Source organism: Desmodus rotundus, chromosome 13 (assembly GCF_022682495.2).
Source record: "Desmodus rotundus isolate HL8 chromosome 13, HLdesRot8A.1, whole genome shotgun sequence".
In the NCBI taxonomy this organism is placed as follows: Eukaryota; Metazoa; Chordata; class Mammalia; order Chiroptera; family Phyllostomidae; genus Desmodus; species Desmodus rotundus.
Window position 1 is genome coordinate 88,789,418 of NC_071399.1, and position 13,863 is coordinate 88,803,280.

The window sequence follows — 13,863 nt, forward strand, 5'->3', positions numbered from 1 at the left end:
CGCCTGGGGCTTTATTTAAATTGCTAGAAGGCGGTACATGGCTTCTAACAGTAAAGTTTACCGCAAGATTCAACTACCGACATCCTTAAGAGGAAACACTAGACGCAGGTTTTGGTTTGGGGGGTGGGGTGTTTCCACACTCCCATGCCGAAGGCTACCAGGCTATCCTTAGAATAAGACAGGCCATATTCGAAAGCCGTCACTCCAAGCAGTGCCCCTTCTTTGCATGGACGGACCATTCCCATCAGCTTCCCCTGACTTCTGCCAGCTCCGGAAATACAACTTCCTACTCGAGTTCTACCATGTGGCTGGCTTCCTGTCTGGAAGGGCAAAGTAGAATTCCCACATGTCTACTTGGTAGCTCACGAGCAGCAAGGCTAACTCGGGATAAGAAAGAGGAGACTCCAATTATGAACGGTACTCTATAGATTTACCTAACGGACTACTTCTGTCTGCCATTGGTTAGCATCCAGATTCAGATGCAACACAGAACAGAAGAGAAGCTGCAGCTTTCCTGGGGAGGGAGGCGTGCAGGTGCAGAAGGGGAAGCAGGTGGCGTGCCTGGCATGGTGCTCTCTGTGGTTTGGCACGCTGCCACCTGACCCAGCCTGGCAGGCCGAGCAGCAGAGACAAAGGCCAGGGATACCTGTTTCCGCAGGGACACCGCCAACCCCATTCAGGTGAGGGGCCCGTTCGTTCAGGTGCTCGCCGTGGGCCAGGATGCCTTCCACATTGCTGACTTTGCAGCCAATGCCACAGCCTGGCACGGCCTGGAAGTCCATGCAGTATCCCAAGGCCTCTGTTTTGAGTTCCTGTGAAGGAAGGGAGCCGGGCAAGGGGCCAGAAAACAGGGAGAGGGGAGGTGAGAGGGAGGCAGGACAGAGACCTGAGACGGGGGTGTCCCAGACCCCACAGCCAAGGCCTCCCCGCAGGCAGCTGGGAGGAAAAGCCTGTGAGGAGGAAAGAGCTGTGGGGAGAGGTGGTGGGGGAGGAGCGTGGGATGAGCAACACCCAGGTCTCCACACCTCTTTGCAGTACTTGGTGACGGCCACACCCAAGGGGTGCTCGCTGCAGGCCTCTGCGGTCCCCACCACGGCGAGGAGCTTCCTGAGCGGCAGCGTGGCCGGGTCCACAAGCAGCAAGACCCGCATGACCCTGGGGACCCCGTGGGTGATGGTGCCGGTTTTGTCGAACATCACGGTCTTTATCTGCCAGGACAAGCACAGGCCGGTCACCACAAGTACAGCTGGAAGGGACTCGGGTGCAAGCAACCTGGGGACACAACCTCACTCAAACGCCCGCAAGCAGGCAACACTCCTGTCTGCTCCCTGACAGGACCATCCGCAATCAGCCCCAACGTTCCACCACCCCCTGCGGAAACAGGTCCCCTCTCTGCCCGGTCAAAACCCCACGTTGTGGCTCGACCTTAACCTTGCTGAGCCAGAAACTCCCGTGGATGCAGCAACAGGAGACGGCACGTCACCATCTCCTGGACAGAAACAGAAACACGGCGGGTTTGCCCTGGGGTCAGGTCAGGAGCCAGGGCTCTGGAACTCGGCCTGTCTCCCTATCTCCTGCCGTCTGCAGGGACAACTGTGGCTTTCTCTGGCCTGCGCAAGTGCACAAGCCTGCGGAGAATAAAGCTCCTGCACTCCAAGTTCAAGGAAGGGAGTGTTCCCCGGCCATGGTAACAAGTAAGCCTGAGCCAGTCTTTGGGCCTGTCCCACTCGGTCAATGGCAGCTCTGCACCAGTCCCCATGGGCAGGCTCAGCCAGTCAGCAACAGCCACACTGGAACCTGCATCTCTACAGCCAGAGCCCACCGACCCCTGGACTCAGGTGACCCCAGGGAAGGTCATCTGCTGGCCAAGTTCAGACTGTGACCCTCCAGCACTGTTCTCCTCATTCAGTAAATAGCAGCTCCCACTTTGTTTCTGCGGCTGAGCGCTGGCCTCTGCAACGCTATCCCCGGGTCTTCCTCCAACAGGTCTTGCCTCCCGTTAGCCCATCCAGATCTTGCCAACAGGTAACCCGGTCACATGACACGGACCCCTCCACAGGTCCCTGTTGTTCTTCCGGTTAGGTTCCAAATCTTTTAATAACCCTCCCAGGCCCTTCAAGGCCCCCTGTCCCCGCCTTCTTCCCTCGGCAGCCCGATCTCCTATCAGTGTCTCTCAATGATTTTCCTTCAGTTCCTCCTTTGTTATTCAGCAAATAACTGCCGGGTGTGCTCAATGTGCTGGGGATACTCAGTGAGAAGTTAGCTGTCTCCAATCTTACTGAGCCCACCATTCGGCAGTACAGCGCCCCCTACCCGGCCCCTTCTCCCCAGGTCCTTCCCATGGGCTGTCCCCACTGCCAGAACCTTCTCCCCCACCTCCGTTTGCGGGCTAACCCTCACACAACTGTTAGTTCTCAGGATAACCTGTGCGCTTCCTTCCCAGGCCACCCACTCCACCCCTCGCGCCCAGTGCAGCACATGGACATCTAAGGCAGCCCCTGTCAAACTGACCTGCCAGCTTCGCACCCTGCCGTCTGCACTGCGCACCTGTTTTTGGCGCCCTTGATTGTTACCAACCGTGATCAGGGCCCAGCACAGGACCCGCACGCAGTAAAGGCTCAGCTCATACTGAATACACCAACAGAAGGCTAAGGACTGGTACACGTGGCCAAGGGAAGGTTCCCATAGACCCCTGCCCATCACTCCACTCCCCATGGTCACAGGACCCCTGCGCCAACCACACAGATGCCGAGCTGGCCCTGCCCTGCGGGTGTGGATCCCGGCTCTGCCGCTCACAGTGCAGGCCTCCAGGCAAGATGGCTCGCCCCTCCTGCTGCACTTCCCTCCTCTGGAAAAAGGGCACAGCTCAGACCTCAGAGCTGTCAGTGAGATTAAATCAAATGCGGTTCACAAAGTGTCACTTCTGCCACGGTTAGCAGCTGCTGCGCAGCTACCATCCATTAGCCCTGGCTTCCTGTTCTACTCAATGAATAGTGCTAGGCTCGGCCTCGCTTCAGTGTCTCTCTTCACATGAGATTCACACACATACTATTGGCACCAGTCCTCTAAGTTAAAAAAATAAAACCATGTAGGAAACAGCTACAGAATCAGCCCAGCCAAGACCCCGAAGGTCGGCCAGGAGCCCTGCAGCCCCGGGGCCCACCTTGTGGGCCATCTCCAGAGGCTGGCCGCCCTTGATGAGGATGCCATTCTGGGCGGCCACACCAGTGCCCACCATGACCGCCGTGGGCGTGGCCAAGCCCAGCGAGCAGGGGCAGGCGATGCACAGCACAGTGATGGACGTCTGGAAGGCAAACCGGATGGCCATCTCGGCCTGCGAGGTGTGCTTGCTGGGGGTCTGCAAAGAGGAGAGAGAGGCGGGCAGAGAGTGAAATGCAAAACCACACAGAAGCCTAATCGTTGCTGTCTTCTTTGTAAATCTCCCAAAACAAAAGATGGGTCTCCTGTCCAAGCCTGGTGGCACATGCTGGTATTATTATTTGCATTCTGACATCTCGAGTCATGCTGGTTTATTTTTAAAAATGGCTAGTGTCTCTGGAGTATAATCAGGAGACACCATATTCACTTAATTACAATAAAAAGCATGTTTTCTAAATCAAAGATGCAGAACACAACCTCCTTAGCTTCCATCTACCCTTTATTCTTTGACTGTGAAAGGCAGGGTTCTGAAATAAGATATATTACCAAAGGGCCATTTAATTTTCATAGAAGCAGTTGGATTTAGGCAGACGAACACATTGTCCTAAGACATACTGCAATCCCTAGAGGGAAAAACGACGTGCGTGTGTTTTTTAGACGGTAGTTCTTATCAGAACAACACCCGCCATTCTGATGGGACTGGGTGAATCCTAGAAGTGGCTCGAGTCTTGTCCCTACAGTGACTTTCAGGGAGCAGGGCGATGACAGTATCTTAAAGGAACATGCAGTACCTCGTTTGCCAGAGTCCTCCCTGATAATGCAGATAAAACAAAAGAAGCCAAAGTAAGACGGAAAGGCAGGGAACAGCAGGAAGCCCCATGTCCCAGCCTGGTCGGGGCTGGGTCTCCCCACAGCCACAGGCCAATGCGCGGCGCTCCCGCGAGAGCGAAGCTTTAGGCAGCCGGGGCAAATTCTAGGAATACAGTCAGAGGTTACCCCTAAAAGCACTGAGTTCTCCTCAAATGTCACAACGTGTACAACTTGGGCATTTTTCATTTCAAGATAGGAAATTTGAGGGAGAAAATGACATCTCCGTGAATGGCATGCACCCCAAGAATATGATACGTCTTTAATTACAGGTAAAAAAAATATTTGGGGGGGTAAAAATATTTTTCAAAAAATATTATCCATTCTGTAGTTGCAGTTTCTTATTCTATGGCTCTAGGGTAAAACATACATCCCCCCAGGCTAAGCGTGAGGTATGTTGAAAAATAGGTAAACGTTGTTCTGCTCACTAGGCAGTTATCAAATCTACTGTAAGTGGCCATCAGCTTTTTCCGCGCACCAAGGTTTCTCAGCCTCGGCACTGCTGATGCTCGGGGCCTGGTCGTCCTTTGTCCCGGGGTCTGTCCAGTGCGCTGCGAGTGTGAGCAGCGTCCCCGTCTGCACCCACTGGATGCCAGTAGCCTCCCCTCCTCAGCCACTTCGAACGAGCCTCCAAATGTGGCCAAGTGCCCCTGGGGTGACAAAATCACTCCCGTGGCGAATCACTGGTTTTTATGGATGTCTGAAGCAGAAAAGTTTTGGGGTTTTTTTTTTTGCATTTTCTGCCTTTTTATAATTTTGATAAAATGACATTTCTTAAGATGGTATTCTTCATCTACTTTTTAAACTCAAAAATGCATATTCCATTTGCCTCATTATAATGTGTAATAAATAAACATTCACTAAAGAGCTGTGAGCACTTGCTTGGGAAGCTGCAAGGTTAAAGATGATACTTATGGACACAGGCAGCAAAAATATATATAATTTTCTAAAAATGTGTTAAATGATACCATCATGCCATCAGAACCTGAAGTGACCCTTTTTTTTGCAGTGTGTGCTCCGTAACTCCCCGAATGGACAGGAGTGCGTAAGGCAAATGCTTTAAGTGTTGCAGTTGAGAGCCACGTTTGCGACATTATCTAATGAGGACACAAAGGCCATCTTCAATAAAAACCTCCAGAAGCGAAGTGACTGTCCCCCCCCCCTGCTAAGAAATTTGCTGCCAGTGAGTAACGCAAGCGAACGAAACATAACGAGTAATTAAGGCCCAGCGAGCTGAAGACCTGAAAGGACAGAGTTAATGGCAATAGATTGTCTGAAACCCAACAACCATACAGCCCACGGCGTTCAACTTACGGGAAAGTACTTCTGAACAACACCAAAATCGACAAAACCGATTATAATCCATACCACCAACGTCAACGTTGAAATGATGATGATAAATGGGACAAAGTAGCCACTAAACCGATCGGCCAGCTGCTGAATGGGAGCCTGCGAATATAAAACACCGAGACCACGGTCACTTACAGCCTACAGCCACACCGACCCGCGGGGACGGACAAGGCCTGGCACCCTCCGCTCCCTCATTCACTCTCCGCTCGGCGTCTGCCTGCTTCAGTGGAACTCTTGGGGTGATTTCTAAAATGAGGAAGCAGAAGTGATACTGTTTTTTGTACTTTTTCTGTACCTTCGACATCTGAGCCTCCTCCACCAGCTTCACAATCTGAGCCAAGGTGGTGTTGCCGCCCACATGGGTGGCGCTGATGAGCACAGAGCCGTGCGCGTTCATGGAACCAGCAATGACCGTGCTCCCGGGCTTCTTAGTGACAGGCATGGCCTCACCTAGAGGAGGAAAGCGAGGCCACTGTCGGGCACGGAGCCCCGTTCATGAGACCCAGCAATGGCACCAATACCCAACCAAAGGGAACACAAAGGAAGCCACTAACCTGTGATGAGGGACTCATCGGCCATGGTATTGCCTTCCAGGACTTTCCCGTCCACTGGGAACTTTCCCCCTGGAACGACCTTGATGACGTCACCCCGCTGCACCAGCTCCACGGGTACTTGCTCCTCCCTGCAACAAACAGCCCTCAAGTCACACACACAGCCACTCACTGGGGTCCGCCCTCTTGGCGAGAACCAGGTGCTGGGAACACAGCGTGAGCGAGGCAGGTGTGGCCCTGACCTTGGGAGCTCAGACCCCTCATCCAGAAGCAGCAGGGCAAAAACTTCATTTTCCTCACCTTTAAAATGAGGGCGCTAATAATGGTCCCTTCCTCACAAGCTTTTTTTTTTTTTTTTTTGGTTAAGTACAAAGAGATGGCAAATAGTAAATACCATATAAGTCCCACCAATAATAAAAACAGTAATTATTTTTAGTATCAGCCAACTTTGGGAAGAAGAAAAATACTACTTCCTTTTTTATCCTTGGGCAAGTTGAAACCCGTCCCTCTCAGCCCGTGTGCATCCTCCAACCTCGCCGGGAAGGCCCAGCTCTCACCCCACGCCCCCTGTGAAGCTGTCCCTGACTGTGACCGGCCCAGACCTTCTCTCCTGAAGTCCAGCGCCTCTCACCCACACCCGGCACACACACACACACCGTGAACTCGGGCTTGTCTCTTGCTATTTAAATGCCTGGTGCACGTAACTGGGTTGAAGGAGGGCCTCCCTGGATGTGCTTCGCCCGCCTGCACGAGGTCCGTGCTGCACATGACAGGTGTTTGAAGTGAGTCACCCGGATCGACAGACACTGACCGAGGACTCTGGGTGAAGGCAGCCCACCTGATGATTAAGTTGTCCTCGCCAAGGGTCACCACGGTGGCTTCGGTGGCTTGGAGAGACATGAGTTTGGCCAGGGCTTCCGAGGTTTTGCTCTAAGAAATAACCAGAATGTAAACCAAGGACTACTGTAAATTGATGCCTGCAGGAAACGGCTGCCCCCAACACAGCACACCAAAGGGCTGGCCCGCGCGGTGTGACGCGCTGCCCGTCGGCACGCAGTCAGGCCCTCGCCACGCTGCACGTGCCACTGCCACTTAGTTCAATGAACTACATTTCAGACTGAAAGGAAAAAAAAAGCAATACCCATCTACCCACTGACAGATTATTTCAGGTTCAATCCCATTTGTTCCAGGGCCACAGCCCTCCTTGTTCAGGAGACAAGTTAAAATGCTGTGTACAGTGCAGGGTGTTCCAAGGGGCACGACCCTACAGGAAGTGTGCGTTTCTGGGCTAAGAAGCCACATACTGCGTAGGTACTAAGAGGTGGTGTGACCTCTGACCTGAAATCCAGGGTTTCTTGCCAAGACCGGTGCACTCGAACAAAAGTTTGAATAATTTACCAGATTAGCTGGGATTTCAGAAGTAGCGACCAATTTGGAGCTTAGTGATCGAAGCACCTAATTACAGGCAGGTCTCACATTTCCTTGAGCCTTTCTCTAGATCGTGTGTAATTAGTAAGTCTACACGGTGTTCGGGTGAATCGGATCTGTCCCAGTGGTGCTTTCGGCCTGAAGCTGCAATTACCTTGGCCACGTGTTCCAGCCACCGCCCCAGGGCAATGAACACGAAGAGCATGGGGGGCGTGTCAAAGAAGGTCACAGGGCTCCTCTCGGCCTGCTCGGCAAGGGCCACTGCCAGGATGACCAGCGAGTAGATGTAGGCGACGCTTGTGCCCAGCACGACGAGCACGTCCATGTTGGCCATCCTGTGTCTCAGCGATTTATAGGCCTGCACGTAGAAGTACCACCCACCGAGGAACTGAAAGGCAGAAGGCGGACAGTGAGCTGGGACAAGCAGGGCCTGGTGTTCAAGGAGCAAATGGAGGCCCAGAGGCCCCTGGGCTCACCCCCAATTTTGACGTTACTTTTTTCCTCTGTGATCAACATTTTTGAAATTATTTCCTGACTCAGGAGACTAGTGGCCACAGGAACGAATCATCAAGGGCATGGGAGACCTTTAAAGCTCTGAGTACACCAGCTGCACATCCCTCGACAGGAGAACGGTGACAACGGTGACCCACGTCACACTCACTCTACCGTGGCCAGTGCTCCGGGGTCCCCAAGGAGGATGTGCAGGGTCTGCAAAACCCTGGAGTGTCAGATGCCCCTGACACTCATTTAGGTGGGAAAGCCAGCTATGAATCAGTACATCTAATGCGCTGTGGCTACCTCACGGGAAGCTGCAGACACACGTGCGTTCTCACGTAACTATCGTCTATAGAATGAAAGGTACACACCCCACAAGTGATGGCAAGGCCACCCTGGGGCATGGCATCGGGCTGGAGGCCGGGTGCGAGCAAGAGTAGCTCCCTCTTTTCTAGTTCCACTTCAGTGTGGCTCGGACCGTTTACAGTCAATGTGTATTACATTTCGAATTACAGAGAAAATACAGCCCTGGCTGGCGCGGCTCAGGGGATTGGGTGCTGGCCTGTGAACCAAAGGGTCGCTGGTTCGATTCCCAGTCAGGGCACATGCCTGGGTTGTGGGCCAGGTGCCCATTAGGGGGCACACAAGAGGCAACCACACTTTGATGTTTCTCTACCTCTCTTTCTCCCTTCCTTCCCCTCTCTCTAAAAATAAGTAAATAAAATCTTTAAAAAGAAGAGAGGAAAAAAAAAATCTGGACTACAAAGATTTGCCCCTAGATAGCCTTAAATTTTTCATTATTAAATCAGTTTTATTTTATATTCCAAACTAATCGGAGGCCACACTTCCCAACAGCAACGCGGCTAGTTCCTTAATGCTACCCCCAGAGGTCCCATGAGGCCTGTCTGTTTTAAACTATAATTTCCTCAGGGCCACACCTTTGCCACTCAACATGTTAAAGAGAAGCACGAGCTCCATGGGATCCGACTGCCGCTTCTAACAACAAAGGCAAGTTAAGGTAAACAATAAGCAAGCTGAAGAGAACTGGGCACCAGCCCCTGCAGCACGGTGGCTGCCGGGCCCCGGAGACGTCAACCACCTGTGATCAACAGGTCTGTCACGTCCTCTGAGTCAGAGGTCATGCCGCCCACGGTCACAGGATGGAAAAAGGCTGCAACTGGCTGGGGCGGGTGAGGAGAGCGGCAACACAGCGCTGGTCACGCTCAGGCACGTAGGGTAGAGGTGTGACCCCTTTCCGATACGCACCTGGACAAAGGTGCACAGGATAAAGAAGATGAGATTCAGGATGGACAGTCCCGGAACGATATTGTGGTGCAGGACCGTAGGCTTGTGGGGCTCCCTGCTGGTCACCAGCATGTAGACCATCAAACCCATTACAGGGACGCCAAACAGCAGGCTGCACAGGAAAGAATTCCTCCACCTGGAAAGCCACGGGCGACACAGACAGGTTACATACTGCCCGCTGCTTGGGTTGCAGCTGGGCCCCTCCTGAGGACTCGGCTTAAGACCTGCCTTTGTCACCTGTGTGGGACAGACCGCCGAGGGCTATAACGCAAGGCAGGCTCTCTCCCTGACCCAGGCCACCTGAGGGAGCCTCTGAAGGTCTACACTTCCCAGCAAGGGCATTCCTGAGACGTCCAGAACCAGCCCATGCCTGCCTGTGGCTGACGTGTTTCCTTCAACCTACAGGTGTGGCGATCTGTTTTCAAGATGCAATCCCATACAAGCTCCCCGCCAAAAGGAGGTGAAAGCAACCTTTTGTTAGTATTAACTCAGTTGTACACTTCAATAGAGTCAGAGAGAATGCGGAAGTTGTCCTGTTGAATACCAGAGGTGGACAGGAGGGGCAGGGGGTGGCCGTCGAGTGACAGCTGTGGCCTCACATGGGCTTCAGCACCCACGAAACTCCCACCAAGGGGCCGGGGAAAGTGGGGCGCACCGTAACCGCACTCTGGAAACCACTGCCTGTGAGACTAGGGTCTCACGCCCTCGGGGGCCACCCAAGGTCCCAAGAATGAGCCCCTCACTAGCTTTTCATTCGCTTCCCCTGCCAGTCCCTCCGATGCCGCAGGCACACCGACCACAGCAAGCCGCCGAGGAGTCCTGGAGCCGCCCTGCCCCTGTGCCCCTGGAAGACCCTCACTTGCACCCCACGACCCCACTCCCTCAGCCCGGGACACTTCCACTCGCTCTGAGGACCAGATCACGCACGTGTCCTCTGCTGGTCGGCCTCCAGCTGGCCTCCCAGCCCTCACCCACTCCTGCCCGGCAGGGGCGTGGGCACCGCAGAAGCAGGGACACTCTCGTCATCCCCTACACCTGGCACGGTGCCTGCACACAAGGGCGGCTGCCCGTTTGCTGGACGACTGTGTGAACATCCGACATAATGAATGTACTCAGGCCTCCTGCTTCCCAGGCCATTTGCTTTCCACTTGGCCACGATCCTGGTCCTCAGGTCCTAGTTCTAGAGCCCACTCAAATAGAGTCTTAAAATACCGCACAAGAAAAAATCCACGCTCCCTTCCTTCCAGCTTAAGGGCTGTCCCATCTGGTAGCCACCAGCCACAGGTGGCTGTTTAATTAGAATCAATTAAAATTAAATGCAATTAAAAATTCAGTTCCTCAGTCACACTGGCTGCATTTCAAGCACTCAGCAGCTAGAGGCTACCCCACTGGGCAGTGCGGACACAGAGCTCTCTGTCACAGCAGCTCTTGCAGGCAGCCCTGGAGGGTTAGCGTCCCAAGGGTAAAGGCGACCAATCCGAGTGGGTGGCACCATGAGAAGCCAGCGCAGCAGGGGCCCCGATAAGCATGGAATGAGGCGGGGTCAGGCCCAGGGAGAAGCAGACAGGAGCTTCAGCAGATCTCCTCTGTTCTACCTACTGCTTTATCTCCATCTTGTGGTCCAGGTGATGGGCGCTGGGGCTCCTCTGGGCCAGCGAAGCACCATAGCCGAGTTCCTTGTTGTTGAAGAGAGAGGGGTGGGAAACGAGGAGGAGGTGTTTGGTTAGAGCATGCATTGGTAGAAAGGGTTGTACATCCTTTGAAATTAGAACGTTAACCCAAAATTGCCTCGGAGGAGTGCGCTGGTTTTCCTCCCACAACTCTCTACCCAAATCCCTCTCGGAGGATCAGCACCATCTGTGCCGAGAGGCTGCATCATCCTCGAGGAGGTGGCTTCCGACGGCAATTCCTGTCCCTCCGGTCAACACAGGCAGCAGGTTCCGGGAGGCAACGGCAGCGCGCCCCAAAGATGGTCAGTGTTGAGTTGCAAGCTCAGAATTTTTGAGTCAAGGACTCCCAGATACAGCGTGGGCAGCTGCTTTCACTGGGCACGAGGAAACTGAGCGGCAGCGAGGCTGAGCACCCTGCCCAGAGGCACAGCCTTATCAGAAGACCTAGCCCCAGTAAGCCCCGCTCCAGCCTGCCCTGGCTTCCACTGGGACCAGACAGAGCTCGCACCTTGAGCTGGTGTTGCTTTTAGGGATTCACTCATCATTTCCTTCACCGCCTCTCTCCACTGCCCTCTCTGCCTTATTTGATCTGATCACTGTGTATGTTCAGAAAAGATATGAACATACACAGAAGAAGCTGCCAGCAAACGTCCTGTCAGCCAGCACAGTATGAAGAGGGGCCTCGGAACCCTGGTGTTGGGATTTTATGCAAAAATTACAATTACGGTGGGAGAAAGACCGTCTGAAAACAAACCCTTTTACGACTAATACTGGCCTAATTATACAAGGAAAAGATGCCCCAGGAGCACAAGAACAGAGGCCAGACACTGGCAGTCCTCCTCAAGGAAGGACAGAGGGGCCGCACCACAGCCGGCAGGCTCGGCGGAGGCCAGCATGGGACACTGTACTTGAGAAGGGCTCCAGGCCACGCTCACAGCACCCCGTGACTCTGCCCACGACTCTGCCCACGACTCCGTGCACTGGGCCACGTCACAGGCCTGCGGGGCAGCAGGGGCAGACAGGCCCCCGGAGCGTGGCAAGGGAAGACCTGGGTTTGAAAGCCAACCGGCAACCTTTAGCTGGGCATCAGTGAGCAAAACACTCAACCCCACCTGGGATCTCTCCTCGTCTGATAAAGAAGCTGGCCATCTGCCTCTGAGTGTGAGGCACTGGCCAGCAGCATGGAGCAGCGGTGTCATTTGCACGCCAAAAAGCTCTGCTCGGCCCTGCAATGGACATCTCTCTCCTGCATGCAGTGCGCGCAGGCACACGGGCAATGAAGACAACATTGCAGATTAAACCTGCTCCAAGATGCTCCGCTTCGTAAGTACACTCGGCTTCCTTTACTCTTACTGTTAGTCGCTGGGAGTTAATCCTGTTTGGTTTTGGCTGTCCTGGCCCACTCACAACACCCGCTCATGCTCTCCCACTCCTGGCGTGGCATCGCACAGACCTTCACAAGGAAACGGTGCGTCTGTGGACAGACCGAGCGGGAACAGAGTGGGAGGAGCACGTGCAAACCTTTCTAACCGATTCTCCAAAGGAGAAATGACCAAACTGCCGTGTTATAACGCAGGCCTCGCAAAGTGGCAACATGCAGTGTGACTCAACAACACCCCTCTGTGCTCTGTAGATACCTGGTACGGACACAGATCATACCTAAAAAGTACAGTTGGGCAATTTTACCCATGTGCTGTTCCAGGTGTCTGGGTGGTACTGATGTTTTGCAGGAATATCTGAAGCTAAAACAATAACGTCTCTTTTCCCCAATGTTTTCTTAGCCATTCACTGAATTTCCCCCTTAGAACATCTGTTATTCGCTTAACTTCAGTTTATTTTAAAATGACTCCCCTTACTTCCATTGGAAAAGTCCAAAGATTTTAGGTGACTTTTTTTTTAAGGTAGGTACATTTTTTCAAACGACTGACTGACCTCAATAATTCTGACAATATCCCGCGGACCGACAATTTCAGGATCAAACTTCACGTGGGCTTTGCTGGTGGCGAGGGCCACAGAGGCGTGGGTGACGCCGTTCGTCCTCCTGAGCTTGGACTCTATGTTGTGAACACAGGAAGTGCAGGTCATGCCGGTGACCTGCAGCACAAATGACAGAAACCCTGCTCACCCGGGATCTAGGGGCGCCCGGGCTGCCACAGCCTCCGAGCCTGTCCTCCTTCCACAGCACCCCCAGACCCCGCACCCCCACCTCCACACCCCGAACCTTCCCCCAGGGGCTTCAGGCAGAGAAGCAGTGGGTCCCCCCAACTCTGGTACATGAGACGCAGCCACTCGACTAAGCAGACGGCAGCAACGGAGGCCTGACTTCGATGGGCTCTCACGGCCATCCACACTCCGTTCTCAGTCGCCTCACCAGCAGCTCCAGAATAATGACACGTGCACCTTCCCTGCCTCAAGGGGGCCAGGACACACAGCTCTCCACGCCCTCTGGGCTCCCGAAACACTCTCTGCTGTCCCAAGTATTGCTGGCCTCCTGTCTGCGGCTGCTGCTGAGGCCCCTCTACAACAGGCTCTGCTCACTCCAAGGGCAAGTGTCAACAGCTCCTTATCGACAGGAGGGAAGAATTTAGAAATTGAGTGATTGAGCTGATGGGATTTGAGGCGATCCCAGAGCATGGACAGGGTACTTCAGGTGAAAGTAAGGAGAGGCACGAGAAAAGACCAGAGGCACGGCGTGTCCAGGCAACCATCAACAGCCAACGGGGGGGGGGGGGGGGGGGGGGGGCGCGGGGGCACAGGATGTGCAAGGGGCGGGGAGGTGGGGGTGGAAGCGCGCCTCGTCAGCTGGGTCCCCGTGAAGACTCTTGGGCACCTGACTGGAGAGTGTTGCTAAGCCAGGACTTGATGGGCAGTTGGGAGGGTCGGGAGCACCAGAACGAGCCTAGAGCTGCCCTTGGAAATCTGCACCAGTGACCCCAGAATCAAGTACTAGCAGAGAGGGGAGAGTCCGATGTGGAAATAGGGGAAAGGAGAGGCGAGCTCACCTGTGATCGGCGTGCGTGCACCCTGGCATGGGACCC

General features: G+C 54.1%; 1 protein-coding gene across 1 annotated transcript in view; it reads right to left on the bottom strand.

Annotated features, from left to right (window-relative positions):
* LOC112310699 (copper-transporting ATPase 2) overlaps window positions 1-13,863 on the bottom strand; it is a 72,151-nt gene that overhangs the window by 25,725 nt on the left and 32,563 nt on the right. Inside the window, exons 7-17 of the mRNA XM_053916545.1 lie at window positions 12,758-12,919; window positions 10,755-10,831; window positions 9,117-9,291; window positions 7,510-7,743; window positions 6,766-6,857; window positions 5,931-6,058; window positions 5,672-5,826; window positions 5,341-5,475; window positions 3,164-3,358; window positions 1,026-1,208; window positions 647-812 (exon numbers count right to left, since the gene is read on the bottom strand). Of these exons, the coding sequence (XP_053772520.1) occupies window positions 647-812; window positions 1,026-1,208; window positions 3,164-3,358; window positions 5,341-5,475; window positions 5,672-5,826; window positions 5,931-6,058; window positions 6,766-6,857; window positions 7,510-7,743; window positions 9,117-9,291; window positions 10,755-10,831; window positions 12,758-12,919 (1,702 nt within the window). The remainder of the gene's footprint in view (window positions 1-646; window positions 813-1,025; window positions 1,209-3,163; window positions 3,359-5,340; window positions 5,476-5,671; window positions 5,827-5,930; window positions 6,059-6,765; window positions 6,858-7,509; window positions 7,744-9,116; window positions 9,292-10,754; window positions 10,832-12,757; window positions 12,920-13,863) is intronic.